The following is a 23,082-nucleotide window of genomic DNA, read 5'->3' as shown; positions in this document are numbered from 1 at the left end:
AGTGCCCCCTCTGAAAAGGCCCAGAACCTGCTTTACAACTGAAGATAGGATAACCTGTAGTGGCCAGATCAGTAAATGAGATCCTTAGAAGGGAATGTGACACTCAGGCTGAAAAATGTTCCCAATCCCTGGTCAAAAGGAAATAAAGCTATAGCCATTATTATTATTATTATTATTATTATTATTATTATTATTATTATTATTATTTCCCAGTTGTAAATGGGGAACAAAGCCAACTTGGCTGGACCTCAGGGCAAACTGCACAGCCTATAAACCACTTTGGATCAAGGTGGGCTGTTTTCTGAAGTGCCAATTCCAGGTCCCAACTGAATCTTGTGGCTCGTGCATACCGTATTTTTCGCTCTATAAGACGCACCTTTTCCCTCCTAAAAAGTAAGGGGAAATGTGTGTGAGTCTTATGGGGCGAATGCAGGCTGCGCGGCTACCCCAGAAGCCAGAACAGTGAGAGCGAGTGCTGCGCAGAGCTCCCTCTTGCTGTTATAGCTTCTGGCTTAGCCCCTCTGTCCCTTCCCCCACCTCCTGGAAAAGTCCCCAAGAGCTGCGCTCCCTTTAAAGAGCTGCACGGAGCGTGTGTGTGGCTCTTGGGGGCTTTTCCCCGAGGAGGGAGAAGGGCAGCCCATCACTGACAGGCTGCCCTCCTCTCTCCTCAGGGAAAAGCCCCCAAGAGCCACACACACGCTCCACACGGCTCGTGAAAGGGAGAGCTGAGCAGAGCCTGGGATGCATAAAGGCTCTGCTCAGCACTTCCTTTAAAGAATATTTTCTTTCTTGCATTCCCCCTCTAAAAACTAGGTGCCTCTTATGGTCAGGTGTGTCTTATGGAGCGAAAAATACGGTACTTTGAGTGGAAGTAGCCTCTCAAAGTTCTGCACTGTATTTGTGGTAAGAGAAATTGGGGAAAATACATTGCTGCAATTCTCCAGGGGAGAATAAATTCTCCAAAAGTTTCACCATCAGCAGTGGCAATAGCACAGCTCTTTTCTCCCCCCCCCCCTACAAGTCTCAGCATCAAGTGCCTTGGCAGTCTGGTCTTCATTTTACATCCTTCACAGGGCCCTGGACCAGGGGCTGTTCCTTGGCATTGTGGGTGGAGGAATGACAAAAAATGATGGGAAATTGTTTGAGAATTTCTTTTTCTAGGTGAATGAATAAGAGAAGAATCTAAAAATCCCTCTCTCTGGGGGAAAAAATCCCCCCCCCCAATCCCACCATCCCTAATTATAATCTTTTAAATTTTCAGTATGAAAACTAGGGAGACTCCGAGAACAGCACTGATAAGACTGCCTTATCCTGGTTTAGTTTCCATACCTTAAGGCAATCTGCCTTGATTTGTAGAGTATGTGTAGATTTGGATTATGGGAAATCTGCACACCCACCTTGAAGAATGTCACAAAAATAGCCTAATGATTACACTGTATGTGAATTATAATGTGCTGAAGAGTCATTATTTTGACACTCAAAAGACTTAGTTTGTTTCTTTTGTGGCTGGGCAGCATGGCAAAAATGAGGGAGAGTAGAAGAGACAGAAGAGAATAAAGGTAACAATTGCAAAGACATGATGGAATAAGCATGGAAGGAAAAGGAATATTGTGGTTGTGCTTACCTGAGCGAGCATTGATTCGAAAATGAGAAGACCCTTCCAGTGAGTAGATAATGGACTCCTGGCCATATTCTCTTGACCGATCCAAATCAGTGGCATTTAGAAACAACACTGTTGCTCCTTGGAGAAAAATAATAAGGTGATGGGGATTCTCATTTTTCAGGCACACCACTAGCTTGATTCTTCAGCTAAATTAGACTAGTTTGAAATTAATCTGATTTAGGATTGAAGATGTCATTGGAACATAAGTCTAGTGCAGACATCCAAGTAACCAAGTGGTTAAGACTTTCTACCATTACTTTGCTTCTGTATTCACTGAAACATGGTGTGGTTCCCCCCATTAGCTAATGTGTGCTAAAGAGTAAGTGAAAGTGCTTATTAAGTAGTAAGGATATTCCACATTTGCCACTTACTAAATTCATCCTATCACTCTATGGCAGGTGACACTGAATGGGTAAAATATTACCTACAGTGACAGTACCAGAATATATGCTGAGAGGGGCACAGAAGGGCAAAGTGAATTTCAGAGGGGGTGGGGTCGTTCTGTGGAAAACGTTAGACTTCTGGGAGGGAAATAATAATGGCAGATTTTGTTTTAATGTTCTCATTTGAAACATATTGGTCCTGAAATAAGTCCTATTGGTTTTGCTGGAGCTGACTTTCAAGTAAACATGCTTAGGCTTGCAGCCTTATTTTAATTTGCGGTTCAAGATTCGTACATGAAAAGTGATTTTCCTTCAAGTAGCCATGGAATGCAGCAAGCAGAGAGACAGGTAGGGCACATGGCTCCCAGAAAGATAGAATTTTATGGCTTGAGCTGTACTCTAAGGAACAGCTTGACTTGGTGTGGACATAGGACTAAATGATGGTCTAGTTTATGGTGTGGTTACAAAGAGGCGATTGGAAGCTTCCACTTGTTTTCAACGAACTGTGTTTGCTGTTATGTCAGGGCTCAGAACTATGATTAGTCTTAACTATTGCTTAGAGAAACAAGGTAGTGTCAGAAATGACAGGAACAGCTCACAAACCTGCCATAATATCCTCCATGACTGTGATGACATAGGAAGGCTTGCTGAACGTGGGTGGGTTGTCATTTTCATCCTACGAAGATAAAAGAGAAAAAATAGCACATAACATAAACATCTAACCTAGCAGCAATAATGTTATGATGAAGCATGACGCAAAACACCTCAAAATACAGCGCAGTCTCATATATTGGAAGAAAAAAAAGCGACACATTTGGTTTTTAACTACTATTTCGATCAGCAGCCCATTTTATTTTGTTAATATAATACAAACTTTGACACAATATGAACACTGAGCCACCAGAACAAAACATGGAACGAACATTGAGGAAACAATTCTGCATTTCAAGTTTCAATAACAGATGACCCTCTACACCTGTTTCCAAAGTCACGGGGAGATAGGGAATCTGTCTTGAAGATTGAGCAATCGGAATAAAGTTGACTTCCGACTAAACATCAGGAAGAACTTTTTAATGAAATTAATAACAGCAGCAACAACAACAATGTATTATTTATACCCCGCCCATCTGGCTGAGTTTCCCTGTTCAAGGCCGTTTAGGGCTTTAAAGGTCAGCACCAACACTTTGAATTGTGCTCGGAAATGTACTAATGAACTGTTGACAGTGGAATAGACTCGCTCAGAAGGTGATGGACTCTCCTTCCTTGGAGGTCTTTAAGCAGAAGTTGAATGGCCATTTGACATGGATGCTTTAGTTGAGATTCCTCCGTTGCAGCGGGTTGAACGATTAGATGACCCTCCAGGTCACTTCCAACCGTACAATTCTATGATTCTGTCATGGGACTGCCAAGGAACACCTTTGAGCCGGGGGGAGGAGAAGAGTCAGAACGGGAACAGTCAGAAGGAGACGGTCAGGAAATGGTGGAAGGGGGAGAGGGGGAAGAGAGCTGAGGGGAGCCAGGAGGTGTCAAGGCTCCCGATGCTGAAGCAGCACCGCACAGGGAGCTCAGGAATAGACTGAGAGCCTATTCCTGTGCAAGGATCAGAGACATCCCATGAGGCTTGCCTGCCTCTTCTGTTGGAGGAGAAGCAGGAGAAGACCACTCCCCGAATCTGAACCAGACGATTTGGATGCATAAGTTGTATTGTGCTGCTTGTACATATGTAAAATAAAGAACTGTAAATATCTCTCTGAGTGAGCAGAGGGTGCTTATTGCGAAGAGCATACACAAAGCTTCACAGATTCTATGTTATCCGCATTCAGAACATTATTCTATTTTTATAGTTCAAACTCCATCTTGATACCCACACCTGTTTCAAGAGCACAACAAAATATGTAATAGTAGAAGCCAATACTTCAGAAATCCCATTGTCAATAGTGCCTTAAAGCTTGAAGAGATAAAAAGTAATAGACTGGCCTCTAGCTAACGTCGCAGTACAGAAAGTTAGGCATTTAACAACATTGCCAATTGTAGCTTGTATATGCTGGGTTCTCTCACAATGGATGCACAGGCTGGAGGAGCAATATCTCTACACTCCACAAAAAAAAAAAAGAGTTTCCACTGCACACACATTGCTTCAAATGAAGAACATCTGCACATAAGCCTGACAATGTGTGAAAACATCCTTAGAACACATTGTGACTGCATCTGGACTGGATACACTGTAGGGAGACAAAGGCACCATGCTTTCACCATTCTAGGCTCGACCTAGAGATTTCTATCTTTGATGTTTCTTTCTTTTCTTTTCTTCTTGTCACAAAAGTGACTAGGCGACCAGGAGAAACAGTGAAAGGGAATGTATAGAATTCACTGGCAGAAAAATGTGGTCATTAGATAAAAATGTTTCCATTCAGCATAGCATTTGTGGGGATTAATTGTTCTGACAGTAGGCATAAAACCTTTCAGAAACAAAAGTTTGCAGTGGGAAAATGTTGACAATTAATGGTTTAATTAAATATTTAATTTCACCAAACCATGTCCCTCATTCTCCAATAATCTGATCCACAATAGAGGGTTTTTTTTTTTTTTAAGGATATCCAGAAAAGAAACTTTCAGCAGCAGGAGGAAGAAAATGGCCGAAAACTTCATATACGTCCTGTTAGGATGGGACTTTATTTTTACAGGATTCAAAACCAGATCCTTGGATCACTGTGTAACATAAAGTGTTCGGGCTGAATTAGTCTCCGGCCTTGCATGCTTTCCCAAATTATCACTAGCTTTGCTATTTGCTTCCCTTACCCCTTCTTAGTTTAGTTAAGCTTGTATACAAGTGTGTGTGTGTGTGTGTTTTCCTACCCATTAAAATTTTACTTTCTAGCATGTATTTTTTTCCAGAGGGACAAAAGAAACCTGATTTCCCAATCGTGGCTCTGTAATCAAATTAACATTATTAGAGAAAGAAAAAACAGTTCTAGGGAGGACTTAAAATACTGTAATGAAATATCAAATCATTCCTAGTTTCTAGCTAGTCAGCTATTATTCAAAATATTAAATGACTGAATTTTTTACTAGTCATTTCACCCCCCCCCTTATAATCAGTTATCTGAGGTGAAGAATACATGTATTTTAAATATTCCAAAATGTAAAGCTTAATAAAAATATAATATCTTCTGTTTTTTAAGAGAAAGACTGTAATCTTTATTAATATAAAGATACTTTACTTTTCAATTTGTCTCAAACCAATATATACAATTTGCATAATATTTTTTAAAAATTATATACAAAAACAAATAAATCAGCTTTATATTTAAGCATAGACTTTCTGAATGTTACTCAAGAAAAAGGCCTAGTCTAAAAGAGAAGAGATAACTGAAGCTATAACTGAAGAAGAATAAAAAATTGCCACATTTTTATATAGAGGGAACTGCTACCCTAGCCCTTAAACTTTGACTGATGTATTTGCTATTAAAGTTGATATTTTATGTAATTTCACATGCCAGTGATGCCCATCATACTATAATTAAATTGCCATCCTCTGCTATTTTTGCTTGGAGCAGGTGGTCTTTAATCAGGCTTTTCATCACTCATGATTTCTGCAATGCCCAATACTGTGCATTGTTCTCCCTACACTATAAAATAGATCCATCATGGATAGCTCCAACTGCATGGAGCTTCACCTTTTTCTGCACATCCTTGGAGGAGGAAGAAGAGAGTAACACGGAAAATCCATCTAAGTAAGGATGCTAAATCCCCACTTGGAATACATTTCTACGCCCATATCTAAGCAAAGTGTATATGAGAAATTCTAGTCTTGCTTACTGGAGAATAAGGTGATTTGGTAGCGGCCTTCTCTGCTGCGAGAAGATGGGTGTGTGTGTGAATGTATTCATTTGAATACTTCACTCTCAAAAGCAGGGAGAGCCATCCAATAGCTGTAGCCATAGGTGAAAACTACAAAAGCCCTTAGGTGCATGCTGAAGCATTTTAAGCATATAGAGGAGGTTACTGAGATACTAGCTTGAGTATGTAACCAAAATGAAAGAATATATACTGGTTGCTGGAGAGAAAGGGCGTACTAAGTACTGCTGGGACAGAGAGGAAATGCCCTGTATTTTCTTCCTTTTATCATGTAGACAAGCAACCAACCTTTCATTAAAAACAAAACAACAACCACCTGCTTTAAGTGTGTCTGTGGAGACTTTTTCATTATTCATTTCAGGTACCTGCAACACAGTTACACCAAAATGTATACATGTCTCTTTCAGAATCAGCAACCCTAGTTATACTTTATGGGTGTCAGCTCTGCTATAATACCTACAAAACTGAACTTATCAAGGTAGTGCTAGGGCCACAAAAAGAAACCATTTCATTGTAGAAAGGAATGGCCCTGTAATATCTGCAGCTGTGGGCAATGAAGTCATTGAAATGTCGCCTTCAAGCCACTTGTTGGAATCTGTCAATAATGAAGTGTGCCGCTAGGGGACGATGTCAAACCACTAAAGAATCACAGCGCCTGCTGTGGCTGCAGAGACCGGAAAGTCGTAACTGCTGCCTCCCATGTTGTTTTTGTGGCATTAGCAGCACTGAAGTGACTTCTCTGGGGTGCAGTCCTGGTGCCGTGTGTATGGAGGTCCTAGGCTGCCAGGACGACAAGACAAGATTAGCTGATGTAGCCCAAAGGAAAGCAGAGCAATACGTTTAGCACCAGCTGGGCTGCAGGAGTTGTCAGAAAAAGGCCTACAAGGTGCCATCCAAGCTACTAGAAAGCTACATTTTCCTTTAAAACCCTTTTAAGTCTCTGCAAGCTATTCTAGAGCCCTTGTGCACAAACAACACTGGATATAGTTTCATGGATAGCACTGTGTTGCTGAGAGACAAAGTACTTCAGCCTTTGAACATACAGAGAAGTAGAACTGAGACTTTAACATTTGGCCTAAGGATTCCAAGGAGCTGGATTTCCAGCAAGCATTCAGTCCTCTCTCTCTCTTACTAATCTATGCCACCAGACAGGAAATTCTAGCAGTGGCTCTGGGATGAAGAAGTTTGTAAATCAACAGTGTCCAACACAAATGAATATGTCTCTTTTATGATATACTTAAGCGTAGTTAAAGTTATTGGCTCAGTGAACAAAATGGCACCTAGAATGTCAGCAAATGAGAACTGGAGAGAAACTTATTAGTGGTGGTATTTCCAAGGATGCTGGTATCATGCTTAATATTAGTTCTAATTCAGTAACTCCCTCTATGAAAGCTTATTGTCCCCTAATGGAAAATCTACAACACGAATTTCATTTCTTTATTAAAAATCAACAAGCTAAGGCTGAAAAAATGGGCCATCTTAGACAGTCTCTCTCTCTCACACACATGCAATCATACTAGTTCCTTCATTTCAGCTCCTTAAGTACCACTGTGAGACAATTCATCACCATCATCATATTCCACCCCCACCCCCTTCCAGTTGAAAGAGAAAATTCCTTTTGGTCAAAAGTGCAGAATGTGACAGCTACTTAAAAATCACCCATGTACAAAATCAACTAGAAGGAAATGACCTTTTCAAGTGTGGTCTTTAGACAGATGGGATTACACCGTCCAAAGAGCAGCTATGGGAAGGAGGTATTTAGCCTCAATTAAACCCCTTTGCTGCTTCTTTCTTACTCCCCCCTCCAATCTTATGTCGGGGACAAGAGAGAAAGTCAGACAAATCTTGTAGCAACAATGATCTTCACCAACTCTTTGGTCAATAAATTGCTGCCACTTGGAAGTCAGATCTTATTAGGATGCAGCTAAGATTGAAAGGTTATCAAGAGAGCAAACTCCACTGCCAATACCTTATTTTGAGCTTGAGTTTTCTTGAATCAAAATACTTGTTGTGCTTTAACAATCTGGTTTAATCCTGTGGAGTAACAGTAACACAACTCTGCTACCAATAAATATATATTTGTGTACATCACTATCCCTGATAAGAATGTTTGCATCAGGATTCAGGACAACAGCAGCTGGGGACAGCTAGCATTTGAAAAATAAACAGCTGGCTGTGATTGATTGAATGACTGATAATTTCAATCACTTCAAGGGCTAATGTGAATTTGATATTCATGTCAGAATCAGAGCGGCCTGGTTTCAGGCACCTTTACATCTCTGGTGGTGGGGAGGGACGGAAACCAGAGAATTTACTCATTTAATCCTCTTGAACTTCACGTAGAGGGAAATGAAGTCGTTCTGCAGTCAGACACCCAGTGTGTTTCCCCTCTTCCTTCTCTTTGCATGTGCTCCCAGTTTGTCAAGGACTTGCTGGCAGAATTTTCTCTGAGCTTGGCTGTCAGTGCCAGTTGGAACACAAATGGAACAGGGCTCTTACAAACAAGGGTATCACCACCACCCACTCTAACTCACTATCCAATGATTTAAGTTCCACAGTTAGTAGAACCATTGAGCAGTGTAGAATCTTAATCTTTTCCACACACTGCTCCTAGGTACTACCAGCTTTACCAAAGAGGAGGGCAGGGATGAGATTCCAAGTACTGCTTCTAAAGGCATGATACATTCTTAAATTTCAAAGTGTGTGTGTGTGTGTGTGTGTGTGTGTGTGTGTTGGAGGGGCTGTGGAGCTCCTACCAAGGGATTCCCAAAAAACAGTTGCTAAGGCTGCCTTACGTGACTTTTACTTCTAAAACGTCCTTTCGTGGACGTTTCGTCACGATGCCTGCAAAAGTGTAACAAACCTTCTACTCAATTTTATCCGAAGTACAATATTGTGCTGCAAACAAGTGCTGCTCTTTGTTTCTTTTGTTTGCATGTTGTTATATCTGAAAACTCAATAAACAAAACTTGCTTTCAAAAATATTTATGAAGTGAGGTAGGTGACAACATGAAAGAGGGCCTTCTCAGCGGTGGCACCGTCATTGTGAAATGGTCTTCACAAGGAGATGCGCTGGCACATATTCCATATTTTCAGCACTGGAAGTACACTGCAAAAACCAACGCTGGAAATACCAGGAGACTGAGATGAATTTTGGTAATGTAGAGAAAGAACAGAGCCAGTGTTAGATATACAGTGGTACCTCGGGTTAAGAACTTAATTCACTCTGGAGGTCCGTTCTTAACCTGAAACTGTTCTTAACCTGAGGTACCACTTTAGCTAATGGGGCTTCCTGCTGCTGCTGTGCAGCCGCTGCACGATTTCTGTTCTCATCCTGAAGCAAAGTTCTTAATCCAAGCTACTATTTCTGAGTTAGTGAAGTCTGTAACCTGAAGTGTCTGTAACCTGAGGCGTCTGTAACCTGAGGTACCACTGTAGTGATGAAAAATGAATGACTATGCAGGTAGAATCAAAAAGTATTCCAAGATTTCAAAGCTGATGAGAAGAACAAGCAGTAGCATTATCAGCAACAAATGTGGGTGATTTTGAAAATGGCCAAGAAGCAATAATAATAAAAAAAAGTAGTAAGCTGTAAAGAATAGGAAGGAAGATCAGGAAAAGAACAGCATAAATGTACTGTTTTGATGGTGATGGTGAAGACAATTGCATTGATTTTTGTACATGGAACCTTCAGGCAGATTTGACACACTCCTATCCCAACACCCAAATGAATGTATAAATGCAGCCTTAACCAACCTGGTGCCTCCAAGTGTTTTGGACCAGCCCTCTCAGCAGTCCCACTCAGCACAACATCTGGAGGGGACAAGGCCAGTAAGGGCTTGTCCAATGGGACCAAACAGAAGAACTGATTCCTGATGCACTCCTCCAAAAAGCGGGGGAAGATGAAGAAATGAAGCCACCGAGAGAAACCTTAAGGGAGCGATGAGACAGCCATGACGAAAACCATGAGAAAACAATAGGAGCCAAAGCTAGGAAAGCGGAATAAGAAGTGAGCAGTCAGCTGCATCAAAGGCTCAAAGAAGAGTCAGAAGAAGAAGATCCACAAAGAAAAGATGGTTAGATTTTGCTGCGTGGAGTTCATTGGAAAGATGAGTTGGAGCAGCCTCCGTTAAATGAAAGGAGCAAAAGCTAGATTGGAAAGGATGAAGAAGAGAATTGCTAGAAATGAAAAGAAGGCATTGGCTCAAGAACTTTTCTTTATTAGGGGGAGAAGAAAGAAGGGGGTTGTTAATTAGATGAGTAGTGTGAGGGGTGGGGAAGGGGGTATTGCTTTATTTTGTTTTTATTATGTATTTTGTGCTTTTATCTTGTATTTTTATGCTTTGAACCACCCTGAGATCTACGGATGAAGGGGAGTATACAAATATAATTAATAATAATAAGGGAAATGCTTAGGACCACTAGGACAGTCACTTAAATGCAAAAAGGCAGAGACTAGGATATAAATAAATAATAATCACACAACCATCTATATTAGTAAACTCATTTTCCAAAGCCCTACCCTTTTGAAGTAAAAACAGCACTATCTGTGCATAATAGGGAGGTGTTAGAAGGCCTGGAGGAACACCAATGTTTGTACACCCAGACCCTGCAAACCAAGCAAAACCATCCCGTGCGGAATGAGAATGCTGAGTGTCTACTGTGGGGGAAGGATGGGGTGGAATATCTTGGCGGAGAGAACTCCGAAGGGCAACATTTTGTTGCAAACAACATTTGTCATTATTATTGATTTCTTACATATTTTCTGTTATGCCCTTAGCTATTGATCCCTTCATTATCTTATTGTCCTGGGAACAATCTGTCCTGGCTTACCTTAAGGCTCCCAGGGGAAGATGGAAATGCAGGGTCACATACAGTAAAGCAAGGGTCAAGGCAGGTTATTCCGGATCACAACAGACATAGCAAAGAGCAGACTGTGAACACCTTGGACAGAACACTATGGCCGCCTCAGTAGCATGTTGAGGTCTTGTGGAGGCTCCCATGACTCCATAATTATTTACACTGTGCATGATCAAATAAATGGCAACAGTGTTCAGTGCTGCCAGTACAGTTGTACCTCGGTTTACAAACTTAATCCGTTCCGGAAGTCCGTTCTTAAACCAAAGCCGTTCTGAGGTAAAGTTCGCAAACCAGGACACTACTTCCGGTTTTGTGGACTTCGTAAACAGGGCTGTTCTTAAACCGAGGTACCACTGTATAACTACCAATTTTTCATCCCACGCATTCACTTCCTAATACTTTACCATATATTTGTGTGGTGGCAGGGCTGCTGGAGCAACCTGCCTTGGGCCATGCTGAGAACCAGTAGTTAAAAGCCAAGAGTGCAGAAGCAATTAAAGCAAGTAGGTGCTGTACAATGACTAAACGGAAAGACAGGCCTTGCCTCCAGGCAAGTTATGTGAAAACAGAGCTATGCCTAGAACTGTTTAGTTAAATGTTTCAGCTTCTGCCTTTCTCAGTAATACAGCTGGGAGTTCAAGTGAATGTTGCAAAGCAAGGCGACAGTTTTCTTTTTCTTTTTTTAAATGATATTTATTGAAAAAAGAATTTTTTTTAGAATTACAAAGAAAAAAGACAAAAACAGAAAAATAAAAAATAAAAACATCATTTTCAAATTCTCCACTTTCATTACCTTCTTTCCATGACCTCCTCCTCCTCCCATCTCTTGTATCTTAACTAGTAATTATCACAGCAAATCCTTTCCACAATTCATAATATTCTGTCATTACATTACCTTGCTCTATTTTCATCTTATCTTATAAAAAACCTTAAAACTTAAAACTTAAATCTTATTTTTACCAACTTCTCATAACCATTACCTTTTTACCTAATTCTTTAAACATTTTTTACAAGAGCCAAGTAATTTCATTTCAGCATTTTCCCAACGTTCATCAATTTTATAAAACATTCCTAATGATAGAAAAAAGAAATAAAAACAATCCAATCTTCTTCCAGTGTCCCCTCCCCTTGGTCCCGGGAATGTCAGTCCTTTTTATCCCATTAGCCTGGCACATTAACCTGGTGATCTTATATCCGAGGCCTTCAAGTCTCTTCCATGTCCCTTCCGCAGCTCTTCTTCATATTTTCCTTTCACTCGTGGGAACTCCAGCTTGATAGTGTTTTTGACCCTTTTCAGCAAATCAGCCCCTTTCCCATAGTCCAGACTAGACTCCATATGGTATTTTTTCAAATTCCCTCCAAAATTGGAAGCCCCAACAGCTCCAAACCTCTGACGGCCCATTGCCAGACTCGGAAAGTCCAAACATCCCTGCATAGGGGGGTCAGTCCAACCCCCCCATTTCCAAATCAATCCAAACTTTGTCTTTCCTAATCTGGTTTTTTTCCAAGTTCATTTGTCACATCCAAAGGCTCATTTTCCTGCTGGGCCAAAAGTCCCTCCATCTCTGGCGTCCAAGATTCTGCGACATCCTCTTCTCTCATCTGCTCTATCAGGACACACTCCTGTTTAAGTTCCTGGGTGGGCTCCATATAGTTTCCCACTACCTGTTCAAATGTTCTGGCCGCATTAGTCATCAAATCCGTCTTCTGACTTAACTGATCCAATAGGGCATTTATTTTACAGAAAGCACCCAACAGTGCTTCTGAAAACATTGTCCTGCAAGGTCACAAGTCCTTTCCCACGATTGTAATCTTGACAGCTGCAAGCTCCCTAGAATTGGTTACTGTTTTACGGTCCCCTCTAGGGGGAGAACTTCTGGTTATTCTTTCTTTTAAGGACAATAGCAACACAGTTTCTTTCTTTAAGATATTTTGTCAATATTTGTTCCTTTAAAATGCGAAAGGAAACAGTGGAATCACAATGTTACTCTTCTTTTAACAATCTGTCAAAAACATTTGTCTCTGATTAATGAGCTTCAAAACGTCAATTCTGACACCCCGCTCCAGGGTCAGGACGGTGGAAAGTTACTTTACTTTAAACTCACTTCTGCAGGTTTAAACAGTCCAAAAAAGATCCCCCTTCTTCTCCTGCTACCGAAGGGGGGGGGGTTCAACGATTTTAAATGGTGAAAACCGATCCTTTAAAAGTGATTTTCTAAGCTCTGGTGTACGTTATCTTTGCTTTCTTCTGACTACAAGGAAATGGAAGGCTGACTTCCTGTTTAGACCTGTCCGTTTCAGTACCAAATTAAGGTGCATTTTTAAGTCCAATTCCTTTCTAATCACCAGTTCTTATTTGAAGTCCAATTTGTTCAATGTTTAAGTACTCACGGGTGATTATTTTAGATGCCAAATTGTCCCAGGAAAAAGGCAGCGCTCTCTGGCAACAGCTATGCGGCTTCGCTCCACGGAAGAAGCAGACGACTCACAGCACCGCGCCACTTCCCCGCTCCGCTCCGGAGCCCGTTGCCGGGCTCCTTTGCCAATTTGGGGGGGGGGGGTGTGTGCAAACGGTGCCCGCCGAGTCCCACGGTCACAGGCTTCACCCGCCTGTGATTTTTGAAGGGTCCCGCTGCGCCGTAGCGGTACAGACCCGATTTCCATAGAGCCGGTTCCCTCCTAGTCAGAGGGAATCTGCCATTACTGATGGCGCCACCCCGGAAATCCTTCCAAGGCGACAGTTTTCAAGAATACTAAGGATGAAATCATTCTTAGGAATGTGGGCATGCATAGGAGTGTTGTTTCATTTCTTTTTTTTTAAAGAAAAGACCAAATAGAAATCAATTGTGACCTTCCAAATTAAGGGAATATTAAGGTCCAGGGAGTATAAAGGTCTTGAGTCTATAACTCCAGAAGTTTTCTCTTTCTGCTACTACCACAAGATCTGGTGGCTACTCCATCTCTATCTTCACCAGGCTCTTCCCTTGACTGTCATCTAGCTGCTTAGTTTATAGGGGGGGGGAGAGAGAGATGGAGCTCTTCTTCTAGTTTGCAAGCCTGAGGGCAGCAGAGACTCACTTGTTAGTGATATCTATAAGCCTCTCTGGCAGTCTTTTCTTTTCCAGCTGAAGAGTGGGTTTAAGGAAGGTTGAAGAGAAAGCAGCAGACAAACCTTGCTCTGTGGCTTTTGAGAGTCGGGGTACTTCTAGACAAGGGCTTAATTTGCAAATAGGTCATTGAAATATTGCAAATGGGTTTGTTGACAACCATTTATTTTTCCCTTACCTTAATCCGGGGGGGGGGGGATTGGATGAAATTGGGGGAAGAAGAATGCAGGCTGGCATTTCGATACCCAGGACATTGTATGGGCTTTGCAACAACAACAACAACAACAACAACAACAACTCGCATGCATGCATACCTGGCATTAGGGGAACAGAGGAGGCAAGCACCCTGCAACAAGGAACTCAAACTCTCAATTGATTACCTCCCCCCCCCCCGGCCTGGTCTCTGTCATTAATATATACTGTTATTTTTCTTTCAGAGATCCTAAAATGTGGGACACAACTTGCCTACCTAGAAAGACACTTTGCTCCTTCTGTCGCCACCCTCCGATTTCCCCCCTGGTGCCGCCACTGCATGTATAAGAAGCAACAAAAGCCCTAGACGGCCTAGGACCCTCGTACCTACGGGACCGCCTCTCCTGATATGTCCCACGGAGGACCTTATGGTCTTCAAATAAAAACATCTTGGAGATTCCGGGCCACAGGGAGGTTAGGCTGGCCTCAACCAGAGCCAGGGCTTTTCGGCTGTGGCCCCAATCTGGTGGAACGCTCTGTCACAAGAGACTGGGGCCCTGCGGGACTTGACATCTTTCCGCAGGGCTTCCAAGACAGAGCTGTTCCACCAGGCCTTTGACCAAGGCACAGTCTGACCCCCTCCTTCTGTAATCCTCACAGAACTCTAGCCCAATGGTTGCCATTAATCTGACTCTGAATTGATTTTAGAATGAATTGATTTTAGAATGTATTTCAATTAATTGATTGTGATTTTATGGAAACTGTGTTATTTTTACTGTTGTTAGCCGCTCTGAGCCCGGCTTCAGCAGGGGAGGGCGGGATATAAATAAAATTTTATTATTATTTATTATTATTAACAATTCCACAATAAATATTCATCTGGAATCACCCTTCGATAACAACACACACTGCAGTGTTAATACTAAAACAGAATTAAGAAAAAAAATTATCAGGAGAACCATAGCCTGTGCTCAGAACAAGAACATACATTTGGGAAGCGTAAATGGAAGGCATTGTTTGTACTTACAAACACCTCTATGGTGATGGGGACAGTACTGTTGAGTGGTGGGATTCCTGCATCCTTAGCCATTACAGTCAAATAAATAACACCATTGGGAACTTGCTCATAATCCAGAGGGCGGACAACGCTTATCACTGAAAAGGCAAGAAGCCTGTGTTGGCAATTATTGACATTAGGCATTTTAAAAGTCGAACCATAATGCACACACATGCACTGTATTGCACTCACCTCCATAACCTTCAGACAAAGTGATGTCAAAGTAACTTCTGAATGCAGAAGCATTCACAATGCTATAAGTGATCTGGTTGTTCGGAGGAGAATCTTCATCTGATGCCTAGGTAAAAACGGAAGAAATAATTTAATATTAATCTAATCTACCTACCTACTGTTATTGGAGCGTTTAGATAACAAGATCTTGTAGCACAACCACCAAGTGTTTAATAAAATAAATTATAAATGTCATTAATAAACAAAAGTATGAATATTCTTATGGAGTTTGGCCAAGTCATGCCAGCCATACTCTTGGTTGGGGGATTTTAATGCTCAGGAATGGCTCACTGATGGTTCCTCAACAGGAGCTAATGCTTGAGGTATAGAGTTCATCCCTGGAAGACCCATTGGAGGGAAATTGGTGTATACTTCCCCACTCCTGAACCAGGTTGGGACTGATCAAACATATTTGTGTGTGAATTAAGTCTCAATAACAGCAGTTTTGGGAGAGACAGAAAACAAGAGAGAGGGAGAAAGATGAGCTGTAAGCTGAAGATGCCATGGGATGCAAATACCTTTCTGAGGGTCTGATATGGGGAAACAGATTTGCCAACTACTATAGGGAAGCTCATGCTTCTTGCCTCCAGCTATGCCCTACTTGTATATTTATAAATGGACCAAATGCTGCAAAAACACCATATGCCTATAGTGATCTCTTCTCCAAAAGGAAGCCTGAGTGTTGTTCCTGGAACTTATCCCTCCTCACAAAAGTGTGAAATGCATAAATGCAAATGCTAGCTTTAGTTGGTTTCTCAGGTATTTCCCACGAAATTCTAGCAAAATTCGCAGCATATTCTGGGTAGGGTTGCTGATGGTTCCCCCCCTCTTTTTTTCTTTTAGTGCTTCACTTGTCAATTTTATTGTGAGGAAATCATTCTTTCAATGAATAGGGACTGATTAGGTTCTACATGATATTGGAACAGGTGCTATAAGCAATATTGCCCAATGCTTCAAGAGCAGGTCTGCTGTTTGGGAAGGAAAAGCTAAGTTGCCACTTTGACTAGGGGGCTGGAGCACTTCTCCACTTAACAAATCTGCTCCCAATGATGGGCTGTGGAAGATTTGCTGGCTGGGAATAACTCTAACTGGACAAACCAAGTAGCAGGCTCAAGCCTTCCTGAAACTCCCTTGCTCACCAAGTGAAACCTTTTTGATGGTGAAAACTGCCTGCCTACAAAGAGTATCAGTTTATCAGAAAGGAGCTGTGCAGTGTGAAAACACTCTGAAGATCACTTTAAAACCACACACACCCTGAGGCTACTCTAAACAGTGCTCACGGAAACATGTAATCTTTATTGCCTCCCAGAAGGGGAAAGCTTAGGATCGTATCAGCAAGATACAGGCCAACTGCCTTCCTCCCAAAAGTCACTCTCTTGAATGACTGAAAAGAGAATAATGTGAGTAATGAGTGCATTCAGATGAATCTCTTCTTTCTTATGAGCATATGCTTTTGAGTCTGCATTTTGAGCAGCTCAAATAATGGAAAATCTTCCTGACTTTCTTCCCTGCTCTGCTCATTGCTTTGTGTACATTTGTGTAGCTTGTGCAAGCTTTGTAATGCCAATGAACAAGGGCTGAAGAGGGATGCGCTCTCAACTCATGCACTTCAAACACATCCAAATGGAAGTGCAGCTTTCACAAGAAACTCCTAAGTGGGGAGGATACAGGGACTCAGGAGTAATGGGAAGACAGCTCTCCCTGCTTCATGTGCTCTGGTTACTTAGACAAATGATAACACCCTTCCAATCCTGTCACTGAAATTCAGAGAGCCTCAAGGGAATTCCCAATCACTTGGAGGGCAATGAAATCTGATTCAGTAAATCCTGGACCTGAAGCATAGTGAGAGCTACCTGAGTCACCTCATAATGAACTTATTTTCCTTGTAAGCTTTCTTAGAGGATTCTCAATAAAAAGCTCAGGATTTATCCCACAAACTTGCAAGTTTACTTATTCCAATTCAGCCTTGGTGGCAAAAAGAGGAAGGAGACGCTTGTAGGTCTAAATTCGGCCTTAAGCTCGGGCTCATTTTTTTTTGTTTTAAGTCCTCGTTTTAATGAGAGTTTCTCCTCATATACACATTTGTATGCAACTTTGCCTCATACACACATTTTTGCAAAACAAAATTATCTGATATAATGCATTTTCACTAATTTATGCATTTCAATGCACACTTTATCTTATTTCAAAGTCTGGCCGTGGCTCAGTTCCCACATTGTTTTGGAAAGTGAGAATTAGGTATCATAGAATCATAGAGTTGGAAGAGACCACAAGGGCCATCGAGTCCAACCCCCTATAAAGGTATATCCACCTTTAAATGTGAACAGAATCAAATTTATCCCTAATTAGGAGCGGCCAAGCTCTAAGGCTGAAGCTTATAAGGCCTATCAGGTTTCCAGCTTGGCCTCCTTGCCACCAATTCCTCCTGCCCTCCCCATAGGCAAGACACTATTTGCTTGGTGGGTGTGGGTATGTGGACTGGCAAGGAGCAGCAACTCATTTAGAAGTTGGATCTGAATTCAGAGGTGGCATGGACTCACTTTGTAATGACCATAGCTTCCTGAACTAGACAACCTCGCATTCAGAACCCCAACTACCTCTTTCAAAAATTTGCCATGATATCTAGCAAAGTACATAGTAAGGCAGAAAAGATGGGGAGCAAACACCAAGAACTGTGGAGCATGGTAGGTTGCAAGAGTCGTATAAAACATCTGAAGGAGTAGATGGAAGGGATTCCAAGCTTTCTCCTTCTCATATGCTTGACTCCTATTTCACTTCTGTTTAATTGCCTCCATGAGCAGTGCTGTGTTCTTGTGGCAAAGCTTCCCAGCATTAGAATATCACCACTGCTCTATTATGTGCAACCAGCTAAGAAACTGAAGAGACAAAAGGGGGGAAAGTAGATGGTGAACTTCAAGAAAGAGATTTCAAAAATAAGATTTGTGTTAGAGGTGAGTTTGCATTTACAGTGGTGCCTCGCAAGACAAAATTAATCCATTCCGCGAGTCTCTTCGTCTAGCGTTTTTTTCGTCTTGCGAAGCAACCCTATTAGCGGCTTAGCGGCTTAGCGCTATTAGCGGTTTAGCGGCTATTAAAGGCTTAGCGGCTAAAAGGCTATTAGCGGCTTAGAAAAAGGGGGGGAAAGCGAAAAAAATCGCAAGACTCGCAAGACGTTTTCGTTTTGCGAAGCAAGCCCATAGGGAAATTCGTCTTGCGAAGCGCATCGAAAAACGGAAAACCCTTTTGTCTAGCGGGTTTTTCATCTTGCGAGGCATTCGTCTTGTGGGGCATCACTGTATGTGTAAAAGCCAATTCACATGACTACTGTGCTTCCTGTTTGCCATGAGCACAGAGCATCAACTGGCAAGCCAACCGAAACATTTTTTAAAAAAACAAATAAAATGCCTGACCCCTGCTAAGAATGACTATTACCAAACTGACTACACATGCATACAAATGACCAACCACTGGCCCAGTCCACAAGTAACGCTAAGCCAAAGCATTGCTAAGCATGAGACCAAATGTGTCTACTCTGGGAGGAGATTGTGGTTGCTTTAATCCTCTCCATTTGTTTTGCTGCTGTGCTAAGATCCTGTGCTAAGTTGTGTCATTCGAACCTAGGCTCGTGGCTTAGCATTCTCCAGACACACCATGAGCTGCAACTAAGGTTTGTCCTATGACTTACAACACATTAAGCCAAGCCAAACCACAGTTTGCACAGTGCAGCAGCAAAAGGACTGGGGAGGAGCAAAGCCATCAATCACAATCTCCTCTTCAGGGGCCCACTTATTTACTCATTCACACTAAACCGTGGTTTGGCTTAGATTTATGCATAAGCATATCTGCCCCTGATGTAGAATAGAAATCTTCCTACATTTAGCAAGATAAGACAAATGAACCAACTACTCCAGGGTGACCAAATTCACCTCAGAGTTTAGTTATTTCTCTGAGTTCTAGCTCTTCCTCACATAGACTCTGCGAATTAACCACTGCATTTCAGCATTCTTATTACTGGTCTCACCCCGAAGCTTCTTCATCTATATATCCAGTCATATGATCTCATAAACTCTGTCCCTGCCCTTCTCAGGAAATCTGTATAAATCCCATGACCAAAGTTAGCCTATTAAAAATTTCAGCCCCTCTCTCGTAAGTCTTCTAAACACAAAGAGAACTCAAGAGTTTTTGTTGTTTATGCTTTTAGTTCCTGCTCTGGGTGCCTGATAAATGATTTCCGAAAACACATCATTTAATTTTTTAAGAAATCATTTGGAACATATGCAAAAACATCTCAAGGAAGCCACAAATAAATAATGGGAGATAAAATGAATATAATAATTATTTAACCAGCCTTCCCCCCCTCTTTTTAATCTGCCTCTCATGGCTTATCTGAATCTCTTGTGAAAGCTGATCAATAATGATGATGCCCCAAACCTCTGCATATTATTATCCCTAGTGGAGCAGGTGTTTTCTGTGGTATGCCATAGGGCTACTGTCAGGAGAGGCAGTGCCAATTTTCTTTATGCAGCTTGTTTACCTTCCTCTTCTTGAATACTGATGAGCTAAAACAGGGGAGAATGTCTTGTAAAAATAATTGTTTCCTGAGAACAAAATGATCACCTTACATTTTGGCATTTTTCTGCACCCATTTGTAAAATGGTACAGTATATCTCATAATGGGGTGGGTCGCAAGGGTTGAACAATGTAGGGGGGGAATGATGCTCCCATTCCAATAGGCATCTGATTGCAGATGTTATTCCTCTCCACATTGCCATAACTTTCAGAGAGATTTGCATTGAGATGGGCATCCCTACAAGAGAGAGTATGGCTTGGTTGCTTCAGCAATGAGGGCATATTCCCTTCTCCCCACAAGCAGCAAACGATCAGGGAAATGAAGGTTGCAAGCAAGCGTGGGGGGAAAATGAAAGAAAAGAAAATGGGAAAATCGAGCCACGCAAAAAAAAAATCCAAAGGAAACTACCCTAGAATGTTCAGGACAGGTTCTGTCTCTAGTGGATTGTCCCCCTCCCCACAAAACAAACCCATTTCTGAAATGGTGATGCAATTTGTACACTTGATGAACATTTCTCAGAACACATTACCTACAAAAATAGTTCCATCTGGACATAGAAGAAGAAGAAGAAGAAGAAGAGCTTGGATTTGATATCCTGCTTTATCACTACCTGAAGGAGTCTCAAAGTGGCTAACATTCTCCTTTCCCTTCCTCCCCCACAACAAACACTCTGTGAGGTGAGTGGGGCTGAGAGACTTCAGAGAAGTGTGACTAGCCCAAGGTCACCCAGCAGCTGCATGTGGAGGAGCGGAGACGTGAACCCGGTTCCCCAGATTACGAATCTACAGCTCTTAACCACTACACCACACTGGCTCTCATAGTTTCTAGCAACATACATAGCGGTCATGTTGGTGGCCTTTAATTTACATTAATGTTCACTCTACATATTCTGGACACATGAGATACATACATCTAAGCCACAATTTCTTACCCTCACGCGGACCACCTGAGTGACTGAAGGCTCATTTTCCCGCAGAGCCCCCAAATAAGAATCCTTCTGAAAGGTGGGGACATTGTCATTGACATCCAGGACGTTAATTCGGACTCTCCCTGTGGTCTCTTCCCCACCTCCATCTCTGGCAATGATAGTCAATGTGTAACGCTGGGTTGTCTCGAAGTCCAGCCGGCCAATCAGCGTGATTACACCTGTATCCTTGTCCAATGAGAATCTGGAGACAGAAACAGCAAATAAATGCTATTTAAGGAAACCTACCAAGTCAAATAGTGCACCTGGAACCAGCAGGGAGAAAGCAGATGGAGCTGGAGGCTACTTTTTAGCAGGAAAACAGCCAGCAAAGAAAGGGTTGAACACCACATGTCCCCCAACTCCTCCATTCAAGAGATGCAACCACCCTAGGCTGCTTTCTCATTATAAAAGCGCACATATGTACATTGGGACATCATTGCACACATTAAATGGACAGAAAATCTCCTCTCATAGACTCATAGACTCATAGAGTTGGAAGAGACCACAAGGGCCATCGAGTCCAACCCCCTGCCAAGCAGGAAACACCATCAAAGCACTCCTGACATATGGTTGTCAAGCCTCTGCTTAAAGACCTCCAAAGTAGGAGACTCCACCACACTCCTTGGCAGCAAATTCCACTGTCGAACAGCTCTTACTGTCAGGAAGTTCTTCCTAATGTTTAGGTGGAATCTTCTTTCTTGTAGTTTGGATCCATTGCTCTGTGTCCGCTTCTCCGGAGCAGCAGAAAACAACCTTTCTCCCTCCTCTATGTGACATCCTTTTATATATTTGAACATGGCTATCATATCACCCCTTAACCTCCTCTTCTCCAGGCTAAACATGTGTGTGTGAACATTTGTGTGTGAACAGAATCCTAGTTATTCCAGTCAAGAGGCAGAGACCTTAATGAACCAACTAAGAGATCTCAAAGGGCCTGGTGAGCCTTCCTTATGATTTGGTAGCATTTTCTGGAGTTCCCAAACATTAATTATTTTCCAGCCTGGCTGCCTGATAAACAAGGACCTCAGTTCTGGACACTCCAATGCAAGGCCAGTAACCTTGGATGCAGGATGGCCAGAACTTGACAGTTCTGTTCCATAATTAGTTTGTAATGTGAACTACAGCATTTGCTCCATAAACAGTTCATACATAAACTTTACATTGGAATTTACATTGGGAACAAGGGGTGAAGGGTGGAACCAAATCAACCTGACCTGAAGGTTGAAGTGGGAATCAAAGGCTGTTGTGGGGAGGAAAGGTGACTGCTTTGAATCATGCCAGGTGGGTGCAGAGCCCAGGACACCCCAGAAGTTAGCCCCTGCAATCTCCACCCTAGGGACAGGAAGAGACCAGCAGTGACTCCTTTTCACCAAGAGGCCGCTGTGAAGTTGGCATTGGGCAGGTGGCTGTTGAGAACGTGACAGATCCAGTCTCCAAAGAGCATGCCACAACGATCACTGGTACTGTGGCAGCAGCAGCAGCAGGTGACACATTCCTTGGAGGCTGGATCTGCTATCCTCAGCTTGCCTCGTGGGTGGGCCAGCCCTGCTCCTTGGACAGTAAACAGTGATTTTTTTTGCTTGGTTTCTTCAGCAGGTTTCGCCAGCAAGCAGAGGAGAGATACATTCAGAGCAATCCAGAACTAACAATTTTGTTGACTGGGTGAATACCCACTTTCCAGATCAACTCCTGGGAAACGTACGATGATAGAAGATCCTTATCTGTTGTCATAATTTTGCACGAGTTTAGCTGCTATGAAGGAAGGAAATGCACACTATAAACAACAAGAATCAGACACACACTAGGATAAATTGAGGAACCCCTAGAGATAGCAGTGGTACTTACCTGTCAGGATCATCACTGAAATAATAGCTAACTTTCCCATAAGAGCCCACATCATTGTCTGTAGCCTAAAAATTAAGAAAAGAAATCAATGCTAGTAGTAAAAATATCTATGAGAAGGAAATCTCATAGTATATTAAAGCACATTTGAAAATCATGCAAGAGCATCTAATCAAAATCGAGTTGGCCTAGGGCAGAACCATTAATCTTATTAATAGTATCACTTTTTTCTTCTAAGTTACATATCCATTTCCTGGCACCACCACCAGTTAAAACTGCATAGAAAAGAGTAAAAACAGTGTAACCTAGCCAGAATCACCTCGCAATAAATTTGTTGAACTTTCCATTTCTA

The 23,082-nt window shown here is 42.1% G+C and overlaps 1 protein-coding gene across 1 annotated transcript in view; it reads right to left on the bottom strand.

The window, feature by feature from the left end:
* CDH23 (cadherin related 23) overlaps window positions 1-23,082 on the bottom strand; it is a 402,434-nt gene that overhangs the window by 140,206 nt on the left and 239,146 nt on the right. Inside the window, exons 14-19 of the mRNA XM_082222023.1 lie at window positions 22,734-22,798; window positions 20,853-21,090; window positions 15,313-15,418; window positions 15,091-15,218; window positions 2,650-2,722; window positions 1,625-1,741 (exon numbers count right to left, since the gene is read on the bottom strand). Of these exons, the coding sequence (XP_082078149.1) occupies window positions 1,625-1,741; window positions 2,650-2,722; window positions 15,091-15,218; window positions 15,313-15,418; window positions 20,853-21,090; window positions 22,734-22,798 (727 nt within the window). The remainder of the gene's footprint in view (window positions 1-1,624; window positions 1,742-2,649; window positions 2,723-15,090; window positions 15,219-15,312; window positions 15,419-20,852; window positions 21,091-22,733; window positions 22,799-23,082) is intronic.

The sequence above is a fragment of the Podarcis vaucheri genome, assembly GCF_965113315.1.
Source record: "Podarcis vaucheri genome assembly, chromosome: 5".
NCBI lineage: Eukaryota > Metazoa > Chordata > Lepidosauria > Squamata > Lacertidae > Podarcis > Podarcis vaucheri.
This window is presented reverse-complemented; position numbering and strand designations above follow the sequence as displayed.